The following is a 27,842-nucleotide window of genomic DNA, read 5'->3' as shown; positions in this document are numbered from 1 at the left end:
TGACGTCATGACAGGTCCTTACTTGTCAGTGCAGTTGTGTGTGGAGCGCTCGGTCTCTCTGTTATCAGCCAGTATCACAGCCCATAGACTCACACAGAGCGCCTGGACACTTCTTGCTGTCAGATTACGTTCACACCTGACCACTGTGCATTATTTTGGGGGTTTGCTTCATATACAGGAAACCTGTGTGTGACTCCTGCCTTAAGGTAAGATGTGCTTGAGGAGTTTGATTCTTTCTTTATCCCTGCCCCGCACTACAGTAGATTCACTGAGATCAATAACTTTAGGGGTATGCGCGCCCCCCTCCCCTGAAAAACTGAAACAGCCCAGCCCGAGCTAGAATCCCTCATCACGTTACCAGGCGCAGTGACGCTGCCATAGCAACCATGGTGCCTGCTCATTACAGCAAGCCACGCCATCATTACAGGTAGTCACCCCATCATTACAGGTAGTCACCCCATCATTACAGCGAGCCACGCCATCATTACAGGTAGTCACCCCATCATTACAGCGAGCCACGCCATCATTACAGGTAGTCGTCCCATCATTACAGGTAGTCACCCCATCATTGCAGCGAGCCACGCCATCATTACAGGTAGTCGTCCCGTCATTGCTGGTAGTCACCCCATCATTACAGCGAGCCACGCCATCATTACAGGTAGTCGTCCCGTCATTGCTGGTAGTCACGCCATCATTACAGGTAGTCGTCCCGTCATTACAGGTAGTCACCCCATCATTACAGGTAGTCACCCCATCATTACAGCAAGCCACGGCATCATTACAGCAAGCCACGCCATCATTACAGGTAGTCGTCCCATCATTACAGGTAGTCACGCCATCATTACAGGTAGTCACCCCATCATTACAGCGAGCCACGCCATCATTACAGGTAGTCGTCCCGTCATTGCTGGTAGTCACGCCATCATTACAGGTAGTCGTCCCGTCATTACAGGTAGTCACTCCATCATTACAGCGAGCCACGCCGTCATTACAGGTAGTCGTCCCGTCATTACAGGTAGTCACTCCATCATTATAACTAGCCACGCCATCATTACAGGTAGTCACCCCATCATTACAGCAAGCCACGCCATCATTATAACTAGCCGCCCTATCATTTCTGGTGGCCACTCATCATTGCAGGCAACAGCACCATCATTACAGGTAGTCATCACCATCGTTACAGGTAGTCACCCCATCATTGCTGGTAGCCACCTGTCATTACAACTAGCCGCACCATCATTACAGGTAGTCCTCACCATCGTTACAGGTAGTCACCCCATCATTACAGCAAGCCACGCCATCATTACAGGTAGTCGTCCCGTCATTGCTGATAGCCACCCATCATTATAACTAGCCACCCTATCATTTCTGGTGGCCACTCATCATTGCAGGCAACAGCACCATCATTACAGGTAGTCATCACCATCGTTACAGGTAGTCACCCCATCATTACAGGTAGTCGTCCCGTCATTACAGGTAGTCACCCCATCATTACAGCAAGCCACGCCATCATTACAGGTAGTCGTCCCGTCATTACAGGTAGTCACTCCATCATTACAGCAAGCCACGCCATCATTACAGGTAGTCGTCCCGTCATTACAGGTAGTCACCCCATCATTACAGCGAGCCACGCCATCATTACAGGTAGTCGTCCCGTCATTACAGGTAGTCACCCCATCATTACAGCGAGCCACGCCATCATTACAGGTAGTCGTCCCGTCATTACAGGTAGTCACCCCATCATTGCAGCGAGCCACGCCATCATTACAGGTAGTCGTCCCGTCATTACAGGTAGTCACCCCATCATTACAGCGAGCCACACCATCATTACAGGTAGTCGTCCCGTCATTACAGGTAGTCACCCCATCATTACAGCAAGCCACGCCATCATTACAGGTAGTCGTCCCGTCATTACAGGTAGTCACTCCATCATTACAGCAAGCCACGCCATCATTACAGGTAGTCGTCCCGTCATTACAGCTAGTCGCCCCGTCATTACAGCGAGCCACGCCATCATTACAGGTAGTCGTCCCGTCATTACAGGTAGTCACCCCATCATTACAGCAAGCCACGCCATCATTACAGGTAGTCGTCCCGTCATTACAGGTAGTCACCCCAACATTACAGCAAGCCACGCCATCATTACAGGTAGTCGTCCCGTCATTGCTGGTAGCCACCCATCATTATAACTAGCCGCCCTATCATTTCTGGTGGCCACTCATCATTGCAAGCAACAGCACCATCATTACAGGTAGTCATCACCATCGTTACAGGTAGTCACCCCATCATTGCTGGTAGCCACCTGTCACTACAACTAGCCGCACCATCATTACAGGTAGTCATCACTATCGTTCCAGGTAATTATCACCGTTACAGGAAGTCACCCCATAATTACAGGTAGCCTTCACCGTTACAGGTAGTCGTCCCATAACTGCTGGTAGCCTCCTGTTATTACTACTAGCCGCACCATCATTACAGGTAGTTGTCCCATCATTACAGGTAATCATCACTGTTACAGGTAGTCGTCCCATCATTATAACTAGCCGCCCTATCATTTCTGGTAGCCCCTCATCATTACAGGCAACAACCTCATCATTACAGGTAGTCATCACCATCGTTATAGCAGGCAGCCACGTTATCATTACAACTAGCCGCGCCATAATTACAGGTAGTCGTCCCATCATTACAGGTAATCATCACCATCGTTACAGGTAGTCACCCCATCATTGCTGGTAGCCACCTGTCACTACAACTAGCCGCACCATCATTACAGGTAGTCATCACTATCGTTCCAGGTAATTATCACCGTTACAGGAAGTCACCCCATAATTACAGGTAGCCTTCACCGTTACAGGTAGTCGTCCCATAACTGCTGGTAGCCTCCTGTTATTACTACTAGCCGCACCATCATTACAGGTAGTCGTCCCATCATTACAGGTAATCATCACTGTTACAGGTAGTCGTCCCATCATTATAACTAGCCGCCCTATCATTTCTGGTAGCCCCTCATCATTACAGGCAACAACCTCATCATTACAGGTAGTCATCACCATCGTTATAGCAGGCAGCCACGTTATCATTACAACTAGCCGCGCCATAATTACAGGTAGTCGTCCCATCATTACAGGTAATCATCACCATCGTTACAGGTAGTCACCCCATCATTGCTGGTAGCCACCTGTCACTACAACTAGCCGCACCATCATTACAGGTAGTCATCACTATCGTTCCAGGTAATTATCACCGTTACAGGAAGTCACCCCATAATTACAGGTAGCCTTCACCGTTACAGGTAGTCGTCCCATAACTGCTGGTAGCCTCCTGTTATTACTACTAGCCGCACCATCATTACAGGTAGTCGTCCCATCATTACAGGTAATCATCACTGTTACAGGTAGTCGTCCCATCATTATAACTAGCCGCCCTATCATTTCTGGTAGCCCCTCATCATTACAGGCAACAACCTCATCATTACAGGTAGTCATCACCATCGTTATAGCAGGCAGCCACGTTATCATTACAACTAGCCGCGCCATAATTACAGGTAGTCATCCCATCATTGCTGATAGCCACCCATCATTACAGGTAGTCACCCCATCATTGCGGGCAGCCACAGCATTTTTACAGGCAGTAGATCCATCATTACAGATAGCCATCCCCATTGTTACTGGTAGCTACCCAATCATTACAACTAGCTGTACCGTTGGTTAGAAAGAAGGAATGCTATAAGTATGTATTGTATACCTCTACTGAGAACATAGGTGGCCTCCTCCCCATTGTCTACATATAAGAGGGTTCCTGAGGTACAACCTGCATCTGTCAGACATTTATACCTTAAATGGCAGTCTTTGGAATCCCCCTCTAGTCCATGTGGTGAGGACTATTAGAAGCAGAGGTTCTGTATGATTTAGAGCCCCTCCTCTCACCATAAATTTCCTGCTATTCTAGATCGCCTGAACTCATCTAGTTTCCTCCTCCAGAACACTTCTCCTGAATGACCCACAAAAGATGGACGAAGACAGGAATGAGATCACCAGAAGAATATTAGACTTCACGTTGGAGATCATCTACCTGCTGAGCGGAGAGGTAACTGTACTACATTTCTATCATCTACCTGCTGAGCGGAGAGGTATCTGTACTACATTTCTATCATCTCCCTGCTGAGCGGAGAGGTAACTGTACTACATTTCTATCATCTACCTGCTGAGCGGAGAGGTAACTGTACTACATTTCTATCATCTATCTGCTGAGCGGAGAAGTATCTGTACTACATTTCTATCATCTATCTGCTGAGCGGAGAGGTATCTGTACTACATTTCTATCATGTATCTGCTGAGCGGAGAGGTAACTGTACTACATTTCTATTATCTACCTGCTGAGCGGAGAGGTAACTGTACTACATTTCTATCATGTATCTGCTGAGCGGAGAGGTAACTGTACTACATTTCTATCATCTATCTGCTGAGCGGAGAGGTATCTGTACTACATTTCTATCATCTATCTGCTGAGCGGAAGGTATCTGTACTACATTTCTATCATGTATCTGCTGAGCGGAGAGGTAACTGTACTACATTTCTATTATCTACCTGCTGAGCGGAGAGGTAACTGTACTACATTTCTATCATGTATCTGCTGAGCGGAGAGGTAACTGTACTACATTTCTATCATCTATCTGCTGAGCGGAGAGGTATCTGTACTACATTTCTATCATCTATCTGCTGAGCGGAAGGTATCTGTACTACATTTCTATCATGTATCTGCTGAGCGGAGAGGTAACTGTACTACATTTCTATCATCTATCTGCTGAGCGGAGAGGTATCTGTACTACATTTCTATCATCTATCTGCTGAGCGGAGAGGTATCTGTACTACATTTCTATCATCTACCTGCTGAGCGGAGAGGTAACTGTACTACATTTCTATCATGTATCTGCTGAGCGGAGAGGTAACTGTACTACATTTCTATCATGTATCTGCTGAGCGGAGAGGTATCTGTACTACATTTCTATCATGTATCTGCTGAGCGGAGAGGTATCTGTACTACATTTCATCATCTCCCTGCTGAGCGGAGAGGTAACTGTACTACATTTCTATCATGTATCTGCTGAGCGGAGAGGTAACTGTACTACATTTCTATCATCTACCTGCTGAGCGGAGAGGTAACTGTACTACATTTCTATCATGTATCTGCTGAGCGGAGAGGTAACTGTACTACATTTTTATCATCTATCTGCTGAGCGGAGAGGTAACTGTACTACATTTCTATCATCTACCTGCTGAGCGGAGAGGTAACTGTACTACATTTCTATCATCTACCTGCTGAGCGGAGAGGTAACTGTACTACATTTCTATCATCTACCTGCTGAGCGGAGAGGTAACAGATGATAGAAATGTAGTACAGTTACCTCTCCGCTCAGCAGAGAGATGATAGAAATGTAGTACAGTTACCTCTCCACTCAGCAGATAGATGATAGAAATGTAGTACAGATACCTCTCCGCTCAGCAGATAGATGATAGAAATGTAGTAGTTACCTCTCCGCTCAGCAGGTAGATGATAGAAATGTAGTACAGTTACCTCTCCGCTCAGCAGATACATGATAGAAATGTAGTACAGATACCTTCCGCTCAGCACATAGATGATAGAAATGTAGTACAGATACCTCTCCGCTCAGCAAATAGATGATAGAAATGTAGTACAGTTACCTCTCCGCTCAGCAGATAGATGATAGAAATGTAGTACAATCTGCTGAGCGGAGAGGTAACTGTACTACATTTCTATCATGTATCTGCTGAGCGGAGAGGTATCTGTACTACATTTCTATCATCTATCTGCTGAGCGGAGAGGTATCTGTACTACATTTCTATCATCTATCTGCTGAGTGGAGAGGTAACTGTACTACATTTCTATCATCTCTGCTGAGCGGAGAGGTAACTGTACTACATTTCTATCATCTACCTGCTGAGCGGAGAGGTAACTGTACTACATTTCTATCATCTATCTGCTGAGCGGAGAGGTAACTGTACTACATTTCTATCATCTACCTGCTGAGCGGAGAGGTAACTGTACTACATTTCTATCATCTACCTGCTGAGCGGAGAGGTAACTGTACTACATTTCTATCATCTACCTGCTGAGCGGAGAGGTAACTGTACTACATTTCTATCATGTATCTGCTGAGCGGAGAGGTATCTGTACTACATTTCTATCATCTACCTGCTGAGCGGAGAGGTATCTGTACTACATTTCTATCATCTATCTGCTGAGCGGAGAGGTATCTGTACTACATTTCTATCATCTATCTGCTGAGCGGAGAGGTAACTGTACTACATTTCTATCATCTATCTGCTGAGCGGAGAGGTAACTGTACTACATTTCTATCATCTATCTGCTGAGCGGAGAGGTAACTGTACTACATTTCTATCATCTATCTGCTGAGCGGAGAGGTATCTGTACTACATTTCTATCATGTATCTGCTGAGCGGAGAGGTAACTGTACTACATTTCTATCATCTATCTGCTGAGCGGAGAGGTATCTGTACTACATTTCTATCATCTCCCTGCTGAGCGGAGAGGTATCTGTACTACATTTCTATCATCTATCTGCTGAGCGGAGAGGTATCTGTACTACATTTCTATCATCTCCCTGCTGAGCGGAGAGGTATCTGTACTACATTTCTATCATCTATCTGCTGAGCGGAGAGGTATCTGTACTACATTTCTATCATCTATCTGCTGAGCGGAGAGGTATCTGTACTACATTTCTATCATGTATCTGCTGAGCGGAGAGGTATCTGTACTACATTTCTATCATGTATCTGCTGAGCGGAGAGGTATCTGTACTACATTTCTATCATCTCCCTGCTGAGCGGAGAGGTATCTGTACTACATTTCTATCATGTATCTGCTGAGCGGAGAGGTAACTGTACTACATTTCTATCATGTATCTGCTGAGCGGAGAGGTATCTGTACTACATTTCTATCATCTCCCTGCTGAGCGGAGAGGTATCTGTACTACATTTCTATCATGTATCTGCTGAGCGGAGAGGTAACTGTACTACATTTCTATCATGTATCTGCTGAGCGGAGAGGTATCTGTACTACATTTCTATCATCTGTATAGCATTTTTTAACCAGTCAGACATCAAGAAAAAAAAATCCATAACAGGAAGAGATATTAGGAGGAGAACGCCCCCTCCATCTAGTCTGTCCTTATATTAGGAGGAGAACACCCCTCCATCTAGTCTGTCCTTATATTAGGAGGAGAGTGCCCCCTCCATCTAGTCTGTCCTTATATTAGGAGGAGGGCGCCCCCTCCATCTAGTCTGTCCTTATATTAGGAGGAGATCGCCCCCTCCATCTAGTCTGTCCTTATATTAGTAGTAGAGCGCCCCCTTCATCTAGTCTGTCCTTATATTAGTAGTAGAGCGCCCCCTCCATCTAGTCTGTCCTTATATTAGTAGTAGAGCGCCCCCTCCATCTAGTCTGTCCTTATATTAGTAGTAGAGCGCCCCCTCCATCTAGTCTGTCCTTATATTAGTAGTAGAGCGCCCCCTCCATCTAGTCTGTCCTTATATTAGGAGGAGAGCGCCCCCTCCATCTAGTCTGTCCTTATATTAGGAGGAGGGCACCCCCTCCATCCAGTCTGTCCTTATATTAGGAGGAGAGCGCCCCCTCCATCTAGTCTGTCCTTATATTAGGAGGAGAGTGCCCCCTCCATCTAGTCTGTCCTTATATTAGGAGGAGGGCGCCCCCTCCATCTAGTCTGTCCTTATATTAGTAATAGAGCGACCCCTCCATCTAGTTTGTCCTTATATTAGGAGGAGGGCGCCCCCTCCATCTAGTCTGTCCTTATATTAGTAGTAGAGCGCCCCCTCCATCTAGTCTGTCCTTATATTAGTAGTAGAGCGCCCCCTCCATCTAGTCTGTCCTTATATTAGTAGTAGAGCGCCCCCTCCATCTAGTCTGTCCTTATATTAGTAGTAGAGCGCCCCCTCCATCTAGTCTGTCCTTATATTAGGAGGAGAGCGCCCCCTCCATCTAGTCTGTCCTTATATTAGGAGGAGGGCACCCCCTCCATCCAGTCTGTCCTTATATTAGGAGGAGAGCGCCCCCTCCATCTAGTCTGTCCTTATATTAGGAGGAGAGTGCCCCCTCCATCTAGTCTGTCCTTATATTAGGAGGAGGGCGCCCCCTCCATCTAGTCTGTCCTTATATTAGTAATAGAGCGACCCCTCCATCTAGTTTGTCCTTATATTAGGAGGAGGGCGCCCCCTCCATCTAGTCTGTCCTTATATTAGTAGTAGAGCGCCCCCTCCATCTAGTCTGTCCTTATATTAGTAGTAGAGCGCCCCCTCCATCTAGTCTGTCCTTATATTAGTAGTAGAGCGCCCCCTCCATCTAGTCTGTCCTTATATTAGTAGTAGAGCGCCCCCTCCATCTAGTCTGTCCTTATATTAGGAGGAGAGCGCCCCCTCCATCTAGTCTGTCCTTATATTAGGAGGAGGGCACCCCCTCCATCCAGTCTGTCCTTATATTAGGAGGAGAGCGCCCCCTCCATCTAGTCTTTCCTTATATTAGGAGGAGAGTGCCCCCTCCATCTAGTCTGTCCTTATATTAGGAGGAGGGCGCCCCCTCCATCTAGTCTGTCCTTATATTAGTAATAGAGCGACCCCTCCATCTAGTTTGTCCTTATATTAGGAGGAGGGCGCCCCCTCCATCTAGTCTGTCCTTATATTAGGAGGAGAGCGCCCCCTCCATCTAGTCTGTCCTAATATTAGGAGAGCGCCCCCTCCATCTAGTCTGTCCTTATATTAGTAGTAGAGCGCCCCCTCCATCTAGTTTGTCCTTATATTAGTAGTAGAGCGCCCCCTCCATCTAGTCTGTCCTAATATTAGGAGAGCGCCCCCTCCATCTAGTCTGTCCTTATCTTAGGAGGAGAGCGCCCCTCCATCTAGTCTGTCCTTATATTAGGAGGAGAGCGCCCCCTCCATCCAGACTGTCCTTATATTAGTAGTAGAGCGCCCCCTCCATCTAGTCTGTCCTAATATTAGGAGAGCGCCCCCTCCATGTAGTCTGTCCTTATATTAGGAGGAGAGCGCCCCCTCCATTTAGTCTGTCCTTATATTAGGAGGAGAGCGCCCCCTCCATCCAGTCTGTCCTTATATTAGGAATAGAGCGCCCCCTCCATCTAGTCTGTCCTTATATTAGTAGTAGAGCGCCCCCTCCATCTAGTCTGTCCTTATATTAGTAGTAGAGCGCCCCCTCCATCTAGTCTGTCCTTATATTAGGAGGAGAGCGCCCCCTCCATCCAGTCTGTCCTTATATTAGGAATAGAGCGCCCCCTCCATCTAGTCTGTCCTTATATTAGTAGTAGAGCGCCCCCTCCATCTAGTCTGTCCTTATTTTAGTAGTAGAGCGCCCCCTCCATCTAATCTGGCCTTATATTAGGAGGAGAGCGCCCCCTCCATCTAGTTTGTCTTTATATTAGTAGTAGAGCGCCCCCTCCATCTAGTCTGTCCTAATATTAGGAGAGCGCCCCCTCCATGTAGTCTGTCCTTATATTAGGAGGAGAGCGCCCCCTCCATTTAGTCTGTCCTTATATTAGGAGGAGAGCGCCCCCTCCATCCAGTCTGTTCTTATATTAGGAGGAGAGCGCCCCCTCCATCTAGTCTGTCCTTATATTAGTAGTAGAGCGCCCCCTCCATCTAGTTTGTCCTTATATTAGTAGTAGAGCGCCCCCTCCATCTAGTCTGTCCTAATATTAGGAGAGCGCCCCCTCCATCCAGTCTGTCCTTATATTAGTAGTAGAGCGCCCCCTCCATCTAGTCTGTCCTTATATTAGTAGTAGAGCGCCCCCTCCATCTAGTCTGTCCTTATTTTAGTAGTAGAGCGCCCCCTCCATCTAATCTGTCCTTATATTAGGAGGAGAGCGCCCCCTCCATCTAGTCTGTCCTTATATTAGTAGTAGAGCGCCCCCTCCATCTAGTCTGTTCTTATATTAGGAGGAGAGCGCCCCCTCCATCTAGTCTGTCCTTATATTAGGAGGAGAACGCCCCCTCCATCTAGTCTGTCCTTATATTAGGAGGAGAGCGCCCCCTCCATCTAGTCTGTCCTTATATTAGGAGGAGAGCGCCCCCTCCATCTAGTCTGTCCTTATATTAGGAGGAGAGCGCCCCCTCCATCTAGTCTGTCCTTATATTAGGAGGAGAGCGCCCCCTCCATCTAGTCTGTCCTTATATTAGGAGGAGAGCGCCCCCTCCATCTAGTCTGTCCTTATATTAGGAGGAGAGCGCCCCCTCCATCTAGTCTGTCCTTATATTAGGAGGAGAGCGCCCCCTCCATCTAGTCTGTCCTAATATTAGGAGAGCGCCCCCTCCATCTAGTCTGTCCTTATATTAGTAGTAGAGCGCCCCCTCCATCTAGTCTGTCCTTATATTAGTAGTAGAGCGCCCCCTCCATCTAGTCTGTCCTTATATTAGGAGGAGAGCGCCCCCTCCATCTAGTCTGTCCTTATATTAGGAGGAGGGCACCCCCTCCATCCAGTCTGTCCTTATATTAGGAGGAGAGCGCCCCCTCCATCTAGTCTTTCCTTATATTAGGAGGAGAGTGCCCCCTCCATCTAGTCTGTCCTTATATTAGGAGGAGGGCGCCCCCTCCATCTAGTCTGTCCTTATATTAGTAATAGAGCGACCCCTCCATCTAGTTTGTCCTTATATTAGGAGGAGGGCGCCCCCTCCATCTAGTCTGTCCTTATATTAGGAGGAGAGCGCCCCCTCCATCTAGTCTGTCCTAATATTAGGAGAGCGCCCCCTCCATCTAGTCTGTCCTTATATTAGTAGTAGAGCGCCCCCTCCATCTAGTTTGTCCTTATATTAGTAGTAGAGCGCCCCCTCCATCTAGTCTGTCCTAATATTAGGAGAGCGCCCCCTCCATCTAGTCTGTCCTTATCTTAGGAGGAGAGCGCCCCTCCATCTAGTCTGTCCTTATATTAGGAGGAGAGCGCCCCCTCCATCCAGACTGTCCTTATATTAGTAGTAGAGCGCCCCCTCCATCTAGTCTGTCCTAATATTAGGAGAGCGCCCCCTCCATGTAGTCTGTCCTTATATTAGGAGGAGAGCGCCCCCTCCATTTAGTCTGTCCTTATATTAGGAGGAGAGCGCCCCCTCCATCCAGTCTGTCCTTATATTAGGAATAGAGCGCCCCCTCCATCTAGTCTGTCCTTATATTAGTAGTAGAGCGCCCCCTCCATCTAGTCTGTCCTTATATTAGTAGTAGAGCGCCCCCTCCATCTAGTCTGTCCTTATATTAGGAGGAGAGCGCCCCCTCCATCCAGTCTGTCCTTATATTAGGAATAGAGCGCCCCCTCCATCTAGTCTGTCCTTATATTAGTAGTAGAGCGCCCCCTCCATCTAGTCTGTCCTTATTTTAGTAGTAGAGCGCCCCCTCCATCTAATCTGGCCTTATATTAGGAGGAGAGCGCCCCCTCCATCTAGTTTGTCTTTATATTAGTAGTAGAGCGCCCCCTCCATCTAGTCTGTCCTAATATTAGGAGAGCGCCCCCTCCATGTAGTCTGTCCTTATATTAGGAGGAGAGCGCCCCCTCCATTTAGTCTGTCCTTATATTAGGAGGAGAGCGCCCCCTCCATCCAGTCTGTTCTTATATTAGGAGGAGAGCGCCCCCTCCATCTAGTCTGTCCTTATATTAGTAGTAGAGCGCCCCCTCCATCTAGTTTGTCCTTATATTAGTAGTAGAGCGCCCCCTCCATCTAGTCTGTCCTAATATTAGGAGAGCGCCCCCTCCATCCAGTCTGTCCTTATATTAGTAGTAGAGCGCCCCCTCCATCTAGTCTGTCCTTATATTAGTAGTAGAGCGCCCCCTCCATCTAGTCTGTCCTTATTTTAGTAGTAGAGCGCCCCCTCCATCTAATCTGTCCTTATATTAGGAGGAGAGCGCCCCCTCCATCTAGTCTGTCCTTATATTAGTAGTAGAGCGCCCCCTCCATCTAGTCTGTTCTTATATTAGGAGGAGAGCGCCCCCTCCATCTAGTCTGTCCTTATATTAGGAGGAGAACGCCCCCTCCATCTAGTCTGTCCTTATATTAGGAGGAGAGCGCCCCCTCCATCTAGTCTGTCCTTATATTAGGAGGAGAGCGCCCCCTCCATCTAGTCTGTCCTTATATTAGGAGGAGAGCGCCCCCTCCATCTAGTCTGTCCTTATATTAGGAGGAGAGCGCCCCCTCCATCTAGTCTGTCCTTATATTAGGAGGAGAGCGCCCCCTCCATCTAGTCTGTCCTTATATTAGGAGGAGAGCGCCCCCTCCATCTAGTCTGTCCTTATATTAGGAGGAGAGCGCCCCCTCCATCTAGTCTGTCCTAATATTAGGAGAGCGCCCCCTCCATCTAGTCTGTCCTTATATTAGTAGTAGAGCGCCCCCTCCATCTAGTTTGTCCTTATATTAGTAGTAGAGCGCCCCCTCCATCTAGTCTGTCCTAATATTAGGAGAGCGCCCCCTCCATCTAGTCTGTCCTTATATTAGTAGTAGAGCGCCCCCTCCATCTAGTTTGTCCTTATATTAATAGTAGAGCGCCCCCTCCATCTAGTCTGTCCTTATATTAGGAATAGAGCGCCCCCTCCATCCAATCTGTCCTTATATTAGGAATAGAGCGCCCCCTCCATCTAGTCTGTCCTTATATTAGTAGTAGAGCGCCCCCTCCATCTAGTCTGTCCTTATATTAATAGTAGAGCGCCCCCTCCATCTAATCTGTCCTTATATTAGGAGGAGAGCGCCCCCTCCATCTAGTCTGTCCTTATATTAGGAGGAGAGCGCCCCCTCCATCTAGTCTGTCCTTATATTAGAAGGAGAGCGCCCCCTCCATCTAGTCTGTCCTTATATTAGGAGGAGGGCGCCCCCACCATCTAGTCTGTCCTAATATTAGGAGAGCGCCCCCTCCATCTAGTCTGTCCTTATATTAGTAGTAGAGCGCCCCCTCCATCTAGTCTGTCCTTATATTAGTAGTAGAGCGCCCCCTCCATCTAGTCTGTCCTTATATTAGGAGGAGGGCGCCCCCTCCATCTAGTCTCTCTTATATTAGGAGGAGAGCGCCCCCTCCATCCAGTCTGTCCTTATATTAGTAGTAGAGCGCCCCCTCCATCTAGTCTGTCCTAATATTAGGAGAGCGCCCCCTCCATCCAGTCTGTCCTTATACAGTCCTATGAAAAAGTTTGGGCACCCCTATTAATCTTAATCATTTTTAGTTCTAAATATTTTGGTGTTTGCAGCAGCCATTTCAGTCTGATATATCTAATAACTGATGGACACAGTAATATTTCAGGATTGAAATGAGGTTTATTGTACTAACAGAAAATGTGCAATATGCATTAAACCAAAATTTGACTGGTGCAAAAGTATGGGCACCTCAACAGAAAAGTGACATTAATATTTAGTAGATCCTCCTTTTGCAAAGATAACAGCCTCTAGTCGCTTCCTGTAGCTTTTAATCAGTTCCTGGATCCTGGATGAAGGTATTTTGGACCATTCCTCTTTACAAAACAATTCAAGTTCAGTTAAGTTAGATGGTCGCCGAGCATGGACAGCCCGCTTCAGATCATCCCACAGATGTTCAATGATATTCAGGTCTGGGGACTGGGATGGCCATTCCAGAACATTGTAATTGTTCCTCTGCATGAATTCCTGAGTTGATTTGGAGCGGTGTTTTGGATCATTGTCTTGCTGAAATATCCATCCCTGGGGTAACTTCAACTTCGTCACTGATTCTTGAACATTATTCTCAAGAATCTGCTGATACTGAGTGGAATCCATGCGACCCTCAACTTTAACAAGATTCCCGGTGCTGGCATTGGCCACACAGCCCCAAAGCATGATGGAACCTCCACCAAATTTTACAGTGGGTAGCATGTGTTTTTCTTGTAATGCTGTTTTTTTTGGACGCCATGCATAATGCCTTTTTGTATGACCAAACAACTCAATCTTTGTTTCCTCAGTCCACAGGAACTTCTTCCAAAATGAAGCTGGCTTGTCCAAATGTGCTTTTTCATACCTCAGGCGACTCTGTTTGTGGTGTGCTTGCAGAAACGGCTTCTTTCTCATCACTCTCCCATACAGCTTCTCCTTGTGCAAAGTGCGCTGTATTTTTGACCGATGCACAGTGACACCATCTGCAGCAAGATGATGCTTTAGCTCTTTGGAGGTGGTCTGTGGATTGTCCTTGACTGTTCTCACCATTCTTCTTCTCTGCCTTTCTGATATTTTTCTTGGCCTGCCACTTCTGGACTTAACAAGAACTGTCCCTGTGGTCTTCCATTTCCTTACTATGTTCCTCACAGTGGAAACTGACAAGTTAAATCTCTGAGACAACTTTTTGTATCCTTCCCCTGAACAACTATGTTGGACAATCTTTGTTTTCAGATCATTTGAGAGTTGTTTTGAGTAGCCCATGATGCCACTCTTCAGAGGAGATTCAAATAGGAGAACAACTTGCAATTGGCCACCTTAAATACCTTTTCTCATGATTGGATACACCTGGCTATGAAATTCAAAGCTCAGTGAGGTTACAAAACCAATTTTGTGCTTCAGTAAGTCAGTAAAAAGTAGTTAGGAGTATTCAAATCAATAAAATGATAAGGGTGCCCATACTTTTGCACCAGTCAAATTTTGGTTTAATGCATATTGCACATTTTCTGTTAGTACAATAAACCTCATTTCAGTCCTGAAATATTACTGTGTCCATCAGTTATTAGATATATCAAACTGAAATGGCTGCTGCAAACACCAAAATATTTAGAACTAAAAATGATTAAGATTAATAGGGGTGCCCAAACTTTTTCATAGGACTGTATTAGGAATAGAGCGCCCCCTACATCTAGTCTGTCCTTATATTAGTAGTAGAGCGCCCCCTCCATCTAGTCTGTCCTTATATTAGTAGTAGAGCACCCCCTCCATCTAATCTGTCCTTATATTAGGAGGAGAGCGCCCCCTCCATCTAATCTGTCCTTATATTAGGAGGAGAGCGCCCCCTCCATCTAGTCTGTCCTTATATTAGGAGGAGAACGCCCCCTCCATCTAGTCTGTCCTTATATTAGGAGGAGAGCGCCCCCTCCATCTAGTCTGTCCTTATATTAGGAGGAGAGCGCCCCCTCCATCTAGTCTGTCCTTATATTAGGAGGAGAGCGCCCCCTCCATCTAGTCTGTCCTTATATTAGGAGGAGAGCGCCCCCTCCATCCAGTCTGTCCTTGTATTAGGAGGAGAGCGCCCCCTCCATCTAATCTGTCCTTATATTAGGAGGAGAGCGCCCCCTACATCTAGTCTGTCCTTATATTAGTAGTAGAGCGCCCCCTCCATCTAGTCTGTTCTTATATTAGGAGGAGAGCGCCCGCTCCATCTAGTCTGTCCTTATATTAGGAGGAGAGCGCCCCCTGCATCTAGTCTGTCCTTATATTAGGAGGAGAGCGCCCCCTCCATCTAGTCTGTCCTTATATTAGGAGGAGAGCGCCCCCTCCATCTAGTCTGTCCTTATATTAGGAGGAGAGCGCCCCCTCCATCTAGTCTGTCCTTATATTAGGAGGAGAACGCCCCCTCCATCTAGTCTGTCCTTATATTAGTAGTAGAGCGCCCCCTCCATCTAGTCTGTTCTTATATTAGGAGGAGAGCGCCCGCTCCATCTAGTCTGTCCTTATATTAGGAGGAGAACGCCCCCTCCATCTAGTCTGTCCTTATATTAGGAGGAGAGCGCCCCCTCCATCTAGTCTGTCCTTATATTAGTAGTAGAGCGCCCCCTCCATCTAGTCTGTCCTTATATTAGTAGTAGAGCGCCCCCTCCATCTAGTCTGTTCTTATATTAGGAGGAGAGCGCCCGCTCCATCTAGTCTGTCCTTATATTAGGAGGAGAACGCCCCCTCCATCTAGTCTGTCCTTATATTAGGAGGAGAGCGCCCCCTCCATCTAGTCTGTCCTTATATTAGTAGTAGAGCGCCCCCTCCATCTAATCTGTCCTTATATTAGGAGGAGAGCGCCCCCTACATCTAGTCTGTCCTTATATTAGTAGTAGAGCGCCCCCTCCATCTAGTCTGTTCTTATATTAGGAGGAGAGCGCCCGCTCCATCTAGTCTGTCCTTATATTAGTAGTAGAGCGCCCCCTCCATCTAGTCTGTCCTTATATTAGGAGGAGAACGCCCCCTCCATCTAGTCTGTCCTAATATTAGGAGAGCGCCCCCTCCATCTAGTCTGTCCTTATATTAAGAGGAGAGCGCCCCCTCCATCTAGTCTGTCCTTATATTAGGAGGAGAGCGCCCCCTCCATCCAGTCTGTCCTTATATTAGTAGTAGAGCACCCCCTCCATCTAGTCTGTCATAATATTAGGAGAGCACCCCCTCCATCTAGTTTGTCCTTATATTAGGAGGAGAGCGCCCCCTCCATTTAGTCTGTCCTTATATTAGGAGGAGAGCGCCCCCTACATCTAGTCTGTCCTTATATTAGTAGTAGAGCGCCCCCTCCATCTAGTCTGTTCTTATATTAGGAGGAGAGCGCCCGCTCCATCTAGTCTGTTCTTATATTAGGAGGAGAGCGCCCCCTGCATCTAGTCTGTCCTTATATTAGGAGGAGAGCGCCCCCTCCATCTAGTCTGTCCTTATATTAGGAGGAGAGCGCCCCCTCCATCTAGTCTGTCCTTATATTAGGAGGAGAGCGCCCCCTCCATCTAGTCTGTCCTTATATTAGGAGGAGAACGCCCCCTCCATCTAGTCTGTCCTTATATTAGTAGTAGAGCGCCCCCTCCATCTAGTCTGTTCTTATATTAGGAGGAGAGCGCCCGCTCCATCTAGTCTGTCCTTATATTAGGAGGAGAACGCCCCCTCCATCTAGTCTGTCCTTATATTAGGAGGAGAGCGCCCCCTCCATCTAGTCTGTCCTTATATTAGTAGTAGAGCGCCCCCTCCATCTAGTCTGTCCTTATATTAGTAGTAGAGCGCCCCCTCCATCTAGTCTGTTCTTATATTAGGAGGAGAGCGCCCGCTCCATCTAGTCTGTCCTTATATTAGGAGGAGAACGCCCCCTCCATCTAGTCTGTCCTTATATTAGGAGGAGAGCGCCCCCTCCATCTAGTCTGTCCTTATATTAGTAGTAGAGCGCCCCCTCCATCTAATCTGTCCTTATATTAGGAGGAGAGCGCCCCCTACATCTAGTCTGTCCTTATATTAGTAGTAGAGCGCCCCCTCCATCTAGTCTGTTCTTATATTAGGAGGAGAGCGCCCGCTCCATCTAGTCTGTCCTTATATTAGTAGTAGAGCGCCCCCTCCATCTAGTCTGTCCTTATATTAGGAGGAGAACGCCCCCTCCATCTAGTCTGTCCTAATATTAGGAGAGCGCCCCCTCCATCTAGTCTGTCCTTATATTAAGAGGAGAGCGCCCCCTCCATCTAGTCTGTCCTTATATTAGGAGGAGAGCGCCCCCTCCATCCAGTCTGTCCTTATATTAGTAGTAGAGCACCCCCTCCATCTAGTCTGTCATAATATTAGGAGAGCACCCCCTCCATCTAGTTTGTCCTTATATTAGGAGGAGAGCGCCCCCTCCATTTAGTCTGTCCTTATATTAGGAGGAGAGCGCCCCCTCCATCCAGTCTGTCCTTATATTAGGAATAGAGCGCCCCCTCCATCTAATCTGTCCTTATATTAGGAGGAGAGCGCCCCCTCCATCTAGTCTCTCTTATATTAGGAGGAGAGCGCCCCCTCCATCCAGTCTGTCCTTATATTAGTAGTAGAGCGCCCCCTCCATCTAGTCTGTCCTAATATTAGGAGAGCGCCCCCTCCATCTAGTCTGTCCTTATATTAGGAGGAGAGCGCCCCCTCCATCTAGTCTGTCCTTATATTAGGAGGAGAGCGCCCCCTCCATCCAGTCTGTCCTTATATTAGGAGGAGAGCGCCCCCTCCATCTAGTCTGTCCTTATATTAGGAGGAGAGCGCCCCCTCCATCTAGTCTGTCCTTATATTAGGAGGAGAGTGCCCCCTCCATTTAGTCTGTCCTTATATTAGGAGGAGAGCGCCCCCTCCATCCAGTCTGTCCTTATATTAGGAATAGAGCGCCCCCTCCATCTAGTCTGTCCTTATATTAGTAGTAGAGCGCCCCCTCCATCTAGTCTGTCCTTATATTAGGAGCAGAGCGCCCCCTCCATCTAATCTGTCCTTATATTAGGAGGAGAGCGCCCTCTACATCTAGTCTGTACTTATATTAGGAGGAGAGCGCCCCCTCCATTTAGTCTGTCCTTATATTAGTAGTAGAGCGCCCCCTCCATCTAGTCTGTCCTTATATTAGGAGTAGAGCGCCCCCTCCATCTAATCTGTCCTTATATTAGGAATAGAGCGCCCCCTCCATCTAGTCTGTCCTTATATTAGTAGTAGAGCGCCCCCTCCATCTAGTCTGTCCTTATATTAGTAGTAGAGCGCCCCCTCCATCTAGTCTGTCCTTATATTAGGAGGAGAGCGCCCCCTCCATCTAGTCTGTCCTTATATTAGGAGGAGAACGCCCCCTCCATCTAGTCTGTCCTTATATTAGGAGGAGAGCGCCCCCTCCATCTAGTCTGTCCTTATATTAGGAGGAGAGCGCCCCCTCCATCCAGTCTGTTGTTATATTAGTAGTAGAGCGCCCCCTCCATCTAGTCTGTCCTAATATTAGGAGAGCGCCCCCTCCATCCAGTTTGTCCTTATATTAGGAGGAGGGCACCCCCTCCATCTAGTCTGTCCTTATATTAGTAGTAGAGCGCCCCCTCCATCTAGTCTGTCCTAATATTAGGAGAGCGCCCCCTCCATCCAGTTTGTCCTTATATTAGGAGGAGGGCGCCCCCTCCATCTAGTCTGTCCTTATATTAGTAGTAGAGCGCCCCCTCCATCTAGTCTGTCCTAATATTAGGAGAGCGCCCCCTCCATCTAGTCTGTCCTTATATTAGGAGGAGAGCGCCCCCTCCATCCAGTCTGTCCTTATATTAGTAGTAGAGCGCCCCCTCCATCTAGTCTGTCCTAATATTAGGAGAGCGCCCCCTCCATCTAGTCTGTCCTTATATTAGGAGGAGAGCGTCCCCCTCCATCTAGTCTGTCCTTATATTAGGAGGAGAGCGCCCCCTCCATCCAGTCTGTCCTTATATTAGTAGTAGAGCGCCCCCTCCATCTAGTCTGTCCTTATATTAGGAGGAGAACGCCCCCTCCATCTAGTCTGTCCTAATATTAGGAGAGCGCCCCCTCCATCTAGTCTGTCCTTATATTAAGAGGAGAGCGCCCCCTCCATCCAGTCTGTCCTTATATTAGTAGTAGAGCACCCCCTCCATCTAGTCTGTCATAATATTAGGAGAGCACCCCCTCCATCTAGTTTGTCCTTATATTAGGAGGAGAGCGCCCCCTCCATTTAGTCTGTCCTTATATTAGGAGGAGAGCGCCCCCTCCATCCAGTCTGTCCTTATATTAGGAATAGAGCGCCCCCTCCATCTAATCTGTCCTTATATTAGGAGGAGAGCGCCCCCTCCATCTAGTCTCTCTTATATTAGGAGGAGAGCGCCCCCTCCATCCAGTCTGTCCTTATATTAGTAGTAGAGCGCCCCCTCCATCTAGTCTGTCCTAATATTAGGAGAGCGCCCCCTCCATCTAGTCTGTCCTTATATTAGGAGGAGAGCGCCCCCTCCATCTAGTCTGTCCTTATATTAGGAGGAGAGCGCCCCCTCCATCCAGTCTGTCCTTATATTAGGAGGAGAGCGCCCCCTCCATCTAGTCTGTCCTTATATTAGGAGGAGAGCGCCCCCTCCATCTAGTCTGTCCTTATATTAGGAGGAGAGCGCCCCCTCCATTTAGTCTGTCCTTATATTAGGAGGAGAGCGCCCCCTCCATCCAGTCTGTCCTTATATTAGGAATAGAGCGCCCCCTCCATCTAGTCTGTCCTTATATTAGTAGTAGAGCGCCCCCTCCATCTAGTCTGTCCTTATATTAGGAGCAGAGCGCCCCCTCCATCTAATCTGTCCTTATATTAGGAGGAGAGCGCCCTCTACATCTAGTCTGTACTTATATTAGGAGGAGAGCGCCCCCTCCATTTAGTCTGTCCTTATATTAGTAGTAGAGCGCCCCCTCCTTCTAGTCTGTCCTTATATTAGGAGTAGAGCGCCCCCTCCATCTAATCTGTCCTTATATTAGGAATAGAGCGCCCCCTCCATCTAGTCTGTCCTTATATTAGTAGTAGAGCGCCCCCTCCATCTAGTCTGTCCTTATATTAGTAGTAGAGCGCCCCCTCCATCTAGTCTGTCCTTATATTAGGGGGAGAGCGCCCCCTCCATCTAGTCTGTCCTTATATTAGGAGGAGAACGCCCCCTCCATCTAGTCTGTCCTTATCTTAGGAGGAGAGCGCCCCCTCCATCTAGTCTGTCCTTATATTAGGAGGAGAGCGCCCCCTCCATCCAGTCTGTTGTTATATTAGTAGTAGAGCGCCCCCTCCATCTAGTCTGTCCTAATATTAGGAGAGCGCCCCCTCCATCCAGTTTGTCCTTATATTAGGAGGAGGGCACCCCCTCCATCTAGTCTGTCCTTATATTAGTAGTAGAGCGCCCCCTCCATCTAGTCTGTCCTAATATTAGGAGAGCGCCCCCTCCATCCAGTTTGTCCTTATATTAGGAGGAGGGCGCCCCCTCCATCTAGTCTGTCCTTATATTAGTAGTAGAGCGCCCCCTCCATCTAGTCTGTCCTAATATTAGGAGAGCGCCCCCTCCATCTAGTCTGTCCTTATATTAGGAGGAGAGCGCCCCCTCCATCCAGTCTGTCCTTATATTAGTAGTAGAGCGCCCCCTCCATCTAGTCTGTCCTAATATTAGGAGAGCGCCCCCTCCATCTAGTCTGTCCTTATATTAGGAGGAGAGCGTCCCCCTCCATCTAGTCTGTCCTTATATTAGGAGGAGAGCGCCCCCTCCATCCAGTCTGTCCTTATATTAGTAGTAGAGCGCCCCCTCCATCTAGTCTGTCCTAATATTAGGAGAGCGCCCCCTCCATCTAGTCTGTCCTTATATTAGGAGGAGAGCGCCCCCTCCGTTTAGTCTATCCTTATATTAGGAGGAGAGCGCCCCCTCCATCCAGTCTGTCCTTATATTAGGAATAGAGCGCCCCCTCCATCCAGTCTGTCCTTATATTAGGAATAGAGCGCCCCCTCCATCTATTCTGTCCTTATATTAGTTGTAGAGTGCCCCCTCCATCTAGTCTTTCCTTATATTAGTAGTAGAGCGCCCCCTCCATCTAGTCTGTCCTTATATTAGGAATAGAGCGCCCCCTCCATCCAGTCTGTCCTTATATTAGGAATAGAGCGCCCCCTCCATCTATTCTGTCCTTATATTAGTTGTAGAGTGCCCCCTCCATCTAGTCTTTCCTTATATTAGTAGTAGAGCGCCCTCTCCATCTTGTCTCTTTATATTAGGAGCATGCACCTCCTTTGCAACTTCTCTTCATTGATAAGCTATCTCTGACAAGTTTGATGCTAATAGGGGATCTGCCCGCTTTCATGTCTTGTTCAGGAGATCTGGGGCCTGCATCATCTCATCTTCTAACTCTCTCAGTTCCTCTTTTATTTCTTCTATACATTTATGAATAATTTAATAACTGGGTTGTACCATACTGAAGCGCTGTCACATCCTCTAAGTTTTCTGTTATTTTGTAGCCATGTAAGGACCAGATCACTTTTTTTCATAGGTAGGGTCTACAGAACTGAACCCAGTTTCCTAGATGTGATCTCACGACAACTCTATACAATGGGGTGTCATCTCACACTTTTGGGAGCAAAACTGTGTTTATTCCGTCTCTCTCCATACACAGGATTACACAATGGTGAAAAAGACTTCAGATGAGTGTGTGCCCCCCAGCATTCATCTCCAGGAGTCAGGAGAATGTAGCTGGGATCCCATCACACCACCAAGAGGAGGGTGTAGTTGGAGCCGGGACCCCATCTCACAGCCTAACCGTCACTTTCAAATACATGAGCAGAAGATCCTAGAAGTCACTTACAAGATGCTGGAGCTGCTGACTGGAGAGGTGACACTGCTGGGAATGCTGGGACATTATACAGTAACTGGAGGGGTCGGGGTGATGACTGTATCATTGTGTTGTCAGGTTCCTATAAGGTGTCAGGATATTGCTGTATATTTCTCCATGGAGGAGTGGGAGTACTTGGAAAAACACAAGGGTCAATACAAGAAGGTCATGATGAAGGATCACTGGTCCCTCACATCAGGAGGTAACAGACATGACTATATACGCACATCCTGTCATTTCTTATATGTATGTATGGATTCAGTCCATGTATGTGTCTCCTACAGGTACATTCAGTAAGAAGACAACCCCACAGAGAGGTCCTGCTCCTCTTCCACAGGATCATCAGGTAGATGGATCGATTTCTTGTCATCTGTAGAAGGTTTTGTAATTGTTGTTTCCTTCAGTATTATACCTGGTCTTGTTTGATCTATACAGGACGCACTTTCCTGCAGTTTAGTCTCTTGTCTGATTAGACCCCACTTTTGCTCTGTACTAAACCCAAAAGAACAAGTTGCAACCATGTTCAACCCAGGAAATTGAAACAATATACAAATCTTTATTAGCACATATCAGTTGGGTTAAAAACAGTTGAAACCAGAAAAATAACCAGGTCTCATAAGAGCTTATCTTATTCACAATACAGAATAAGGCTCAAAGATATAAGAGCAGATTATAAGCTCAGCAGGACTACATATAATATGTGCAGATTGTGGTGAGAAACCATACAATAAGGAGTAAATTCATATATAAAGTGACATGGCTGTCCCTAAAACTAACCCTGTAATAAATGAGGGGGAAACTTTCTCCAATATCTGTGAAGAGAAGAAAAAAATTAAAACAAAACAAAAAACGCACATTAAATATAATGTGAAAGCCATGTGATAATGGCCACTATATTCAGATATACCGTACCTGTATTGAAGTAAATAATATGGTAAATGACCCCCCTAAACAAATGAACAAAAGTCTCTAGAAGACCTTCCCCACATGTATTGCCCATGGATTGGAAAGAAAGCTATATTATATGCTCATATATATATATATATATATATATATATATATATATATATATATATATATATATATATATATATTACCTTAGGTAGTCAAAGATCCAGTAAGTGAAGCTGCCAGTGTCTTTTGTGTTACAATACGCAGGCGCTATGGACGAACTTATTTTGTAATAACTTATTTTGGTATTTCATAAGATAATGCAGGCACGTTTAGAATAACAAGCTACAATATACCAGCAATTTCCTTATTCCTGAGCGCTTGCATAGTGTAATAACCACATCCAGCATTACTCCCAAACCACACTGTATACATGGTAGATGGAAGATTAAATTATAGACAATGAGTCCGTAAGAGACAAACCAATACAGGAACCCCATGAGCACATCAAATATTACCCTCCATTAGCACAATCTGCTCGGATCATCACAATATAATAGTAAGGAAGATAGGTTGTAGTATAATAGGGAGCTCATAGATTAAGGCATGTTGGAAAACCATTCAGTAATGGCACAATGTAAGGAGATGTGCGTGAACCAAGTTATTCCCTGTATGTACATATTAGAAAGCTTGTGAAATTCTACCACAATTGTATATTAAAGTTAACAAGCACTTTTAACAAATAAATTGAGATCTGACCTGACAACCTAAGACATACTGATCTAATACTGACGCAATCATTCCCTGGAATGAGAAAAAAAATATGAAATAAATATATAGCCTATAAAATATTGTTTATCCCCAATCACAGCAGAGTAACCAGACATCTGCACCTGTGTCCATCACATGATCATGAACTGATGGACTGATCCATTGGACGTAAGCAGAATGAATGACAGCAAGCAGAAATCTAGAAAACCGAGAGGAACTGATACAGAAAGTATATGGAAGAATTTTTATTTATTTTTCCCTATCAGTATGTCTTTGGAGCGTAGGAGGAAACCCCCACGCAAACACGGGTAGAAAATACAAACTCCTTGCAGATGTTGTACTTGGCAGGATTTGAACCCAGGACTCCAGAACTGCAAGGCTGCAGTGCTAGAACCACTGAGCCATTGTGCTGCCCTATATTGGACAATTGTAAAACTTTTTGTTATACAAACAATAACATTTGTCTGAAAGTGGCCAACCCTTTAAATATAGGCCAATGAATGTGGAGAATAAGGTGTAGTTCTTGCCATTAGTTACCCTGTTTCTCCAAAAATAAGCCCTAGTTACAGTCAGCACCTCCAGCACTAGGTTATGTCACTGACGTCACACAGACAGAGAATAGGCATATCATAGCTCCCAACTGTCCAGGACAAGTGTGCCGCTACCTCCCACCATGAGCGTGCAAAATCTGCTCACCCACTCCTAAGTACTGCCTCCCGAGTGCCGGCTCCTGGGTTCCACTACCTGGTCGCTACAATACTTTGGGCTTGGCTACTTACATGACCAGATGTCAGGTGCCACACCTGCTTGCTCTCAGTCATGGCCACTCCATTACAGCATCTCTGGTAAAGTTGAGGGGATGCCAGAATGTTTAAAACCCTCTGACCCTGCACCATATATTGTGACTGTAAGTTAGGGTTACAACAACCCTAACCATTTTACAAATCATCTGGAGCGAATCAGAAAAGATTCAGATTTGCTCCAGTGCCTGAAAAATAAGACCTACCCCGAAAATAAGCCCTATCCTTTTTTGTAAAAAAAAAAAAAAAAAATTAAGACCCTGTCTTATTTTCGAGAAACACAGTAGTGATGGGTCTTGCCTCGGAATTTGTTGTTCAGTCTTGGTTGGAAAGCGTTATATGTTGTTTGTATATAATTTTTTTTCTGGGTTGCGTGTCTCTTATATGCAGTTTGTTCTTCTTGGTTTTGTCTCCACTGAAATGGCATAAAGCATGTCTAGCCATGCAGGATCTACCTCTGTCTGAGCTTCTAGAGGTTGTCCTCGAGTCATCATCTAATATCTGTCTCTTGCAGCTACGTGCTAAGCTAACTCCTCCTGTCAACTCACATTTGTTCATCATGCTGATTGTTGATCATTTTCCTCATGTAAGACCTTTTATGTAACTTCTTTATCTGTCTGATGACATTTACTTGACAGCTCCTGAATCCTGGTAAATGTCAGAACAGAGTAAATGCTGCTGAGACATGTGAACATGGAGATGAGCAGTGTAAGAAGGAATTTCCTACAGATAAGAACCCAGGTGAGTAGGTACCACTAAATCCTCGTCACAGATTCCAGTTATCGGTTTTGCTAATGCATTTACACTAGCGATGTAGCATATCCACTGTATTTATCTACTATTGGGACTAAAGAGCCCTTAGGATATACCCAGACAAAAGAGTACAGGACATGGAGGGATATACCAAAGAATAGAATAGAACATGTATACGTAGACAACAGAATACAAGACATGGCGAGATTTACCCAATGAACAAAATACAAACACTGAGAGTCCTGCAGCATTGTATATGGAATAACTATACCCCATTCACACATGCAGATACAGCTACATGTGGTATAGATCTGTATTCTATATGTGCGCATCATGGTAACCGTACCGTGGCAGCAGTTTTTAGTAGGCATACAATAGGCCTAGACAATGCCAGCCCCTGCTTTACTGCCTCGGATTATCTTTCAACAATAGCTTACATGATTGGTAGAAACTTGAAAGGGAACTATCTTGCTTTGCAGAGGGGCATTTCTTCTGGGGTTAGTGAGAGTTTGCTGCCATTGCTGGATAGCAGGAACACTGTGTTCCCACCTGGTTGCCCTGAGTCTGTGGACAATAATAGATGGAATATCAGCTACCCATAACATCCTCACTACATGACTTCCCCTCCAGGTGGTTGTGGCTCACAATTTGGCAGCCAGTATCCTGCACAATCTATCACATGTTGGAAGATGTTTTATATAACTAGACTGGGCCGATCACCTGGAGACGTTGCACAGAAAGGGCCAGCAGGTTCTACCTGCTCAGGAGGCTGAGGGCCTTCGGAGTCCAGGGGACACTTCTCAGGGTCTTTTTCAACTCTGTGGTTGCTTCAGCCATCTTTTTCGGTGTGTCCTGCTGGGGGAGCAGTATATCAACCAGGGACAGAAATAGACTTGACAGGCTGATCAGGAGGGCCAGCTCTGTCCTGGGGAGCCCCCTGGACCCAGTACAGGTGGTGGGTGACAGAAGGATACTGTACATGGTGACCTCTATGCGGGAGAACAAACCCCACCCCATGTATGGGACCCTGATGGGACTTGGCAGCGCTGTAAGTAACCGACTGCTTCACCCCAAGTGTGAGAAGGAGCTATCGCAAGTCCTTCCTTCCAACCGCGACTCCTAGTATATCTTCTCAGCATATGTGTGCCTACGTCTGTAATATATTACTGTGTATTATCCTGTACATGTATTACTAGGCTTCTGTAACATGCTGAAATTTCCCCACTGTGGGAGTATTAAAGGATTATCTTAACTTATAGAAATATTATAAAATATCCATACAATTTTGAGGTTATATTCTTCAAAATTATTAAAAGTGATTTTTATTCTCAGCAGATGACTGTACCGGGTATTCAGAACAATATCTGATGTCTTCGGATCTTAACGCACCTGATCATGGTATCCCACAAGATACATCTGAAGAGCAAAACATTACCCCAAATATCTACTCATCCCACCATGGCAGAGATCTGTCCTCTGATCCTATCATACTTGTCCAGTCATCTGATTCAACACAGACTGTTAGACAGAATAAAAGTCACATAGTAGGAGTTTTACATGGGAGAAGTCACACAGGGGAGAAGACCTTTTCATGTCCTGAATGTGGGAAATGTTTTATCAAAAAATCAAATCTTATTACACACAAGAGAATTCACACAGGAGAAAAACCTTATTCATGTTCACTGTGTGGGAAATGTTTTATAAAAAAATCTAATCTCATTACACATGAGACAGTTCATACTGGAGAGAAGCCTTTTCCATGTTTGGAATGTGGGAAATGTTTTAAACAGAAATCAGATCTTCTCAGACATCGGAGAATTCACACAGGAGAGAAGCCATTTTCCTGCTCCGAATGTGGGAAGTGTTATGGCATTAAATCAAACCTTGTTGAACATCAAAGAACTCACACTGGGGAGAAGCCATTTTCATGTTTGCAATGTGGGAAATGTTTTAGCCAGAAATCAGGTCTTGTTAAACATCAGAGCGTTCACACAGGAGAGAAGCCATTTTCATGCTCAGAATGTGGAAGATGTTTTAACCATAAATCTGCTCTTATTCGACATCTGAGAATTCACACAGGAGAGAAGCCATACTCATGTCCTGAATGTGGGAAATGTTTTCCTCAGAAATCTAATCTAGTTGACCATGTAAGAAGTCATACAGGGGAGAAGCCATTTTCATGTTCAGAATGTGGGAAATGTTTTACAACTCAATCAAATCTTGTGAAACATCAGAGAATTCACACGTGAGAGAAGCCATTGTAATATTAATCAGGTGCGAGGTATAAGGTTTGGAGTTCCATTGTAGGGCCTTCTACTTCAGGGCGCTATCTGATATAAAACAGAAAATTGCTGACTACATTGGTGTAATCTCTGTGACTTCTATTGTGTGTTAATGACCTAACTCATCACCCCCCTCATGAGGACCTTTCATCAGATTGGGCACAGGCAGTTCTATATACTGCTGGAAAGCCGACAGTGGACTGAATTCAGCACACTATCGGCTTTCCCGCTATCGGTCCCAGTACCTTAGCGCTTTACAGTCAGAAGGGTGTTTCTGACAGTCAGTC

General features: G+C 46.2%; 1 protein-coding gene across 1 annotated transcript; it reads left to right on the top strand.

Annotated features, from left to right (window-relative positions):
- Positions 1-27,737, top strand: LOC142188966 (uncharacterized). Its single transcript, XM_075262076.1, has 7 exons — positions 1-206; positions 3,949-4,086; positions 21,843-22,058; positions 22,137-22,260; positions 22,343-22,404; positions 25,159-25,261; positions 26,606-27,737. The coding sequence occupies exons 2-7, from the start codon at positions 4,009-4,011 to the stop codon at positions 27,520-27,522; spliced, it is 1,500 nt and encodes a 499-aa protein (XP_075118177.1). The 5' UTR covers positions 1-206; positions 3,949-4,008; the 3' UTR covers positions 27,523-27,737.
- Positions 27,738-27,842: the final 105 nt, after the last annotated feature.

Source organism: Leptodactylus fuscus, unplaced genomic scaffold, assembly GCF_031893055.1.
Source record: "Leptodactylus fuscus isolate aLepFus1 unplaced genomic scaffold, aLepFus1.hap2 HAP2_SCAFFOLD_88, whole genome shotgun sequence".
In the NCBI taxonomy this organism is placed as follows: domain Eukaryota; kingdom Metazoa; phylum Chordata; class Amphibia; order Anura; family Leptodactylidae; genus Leptodactylus; species Leptodactylus fuscus.
Note: the sequence above shows the minus strand (reverse complement) of the source record. Positions and strands in the feature narration are given on the sequence as shown.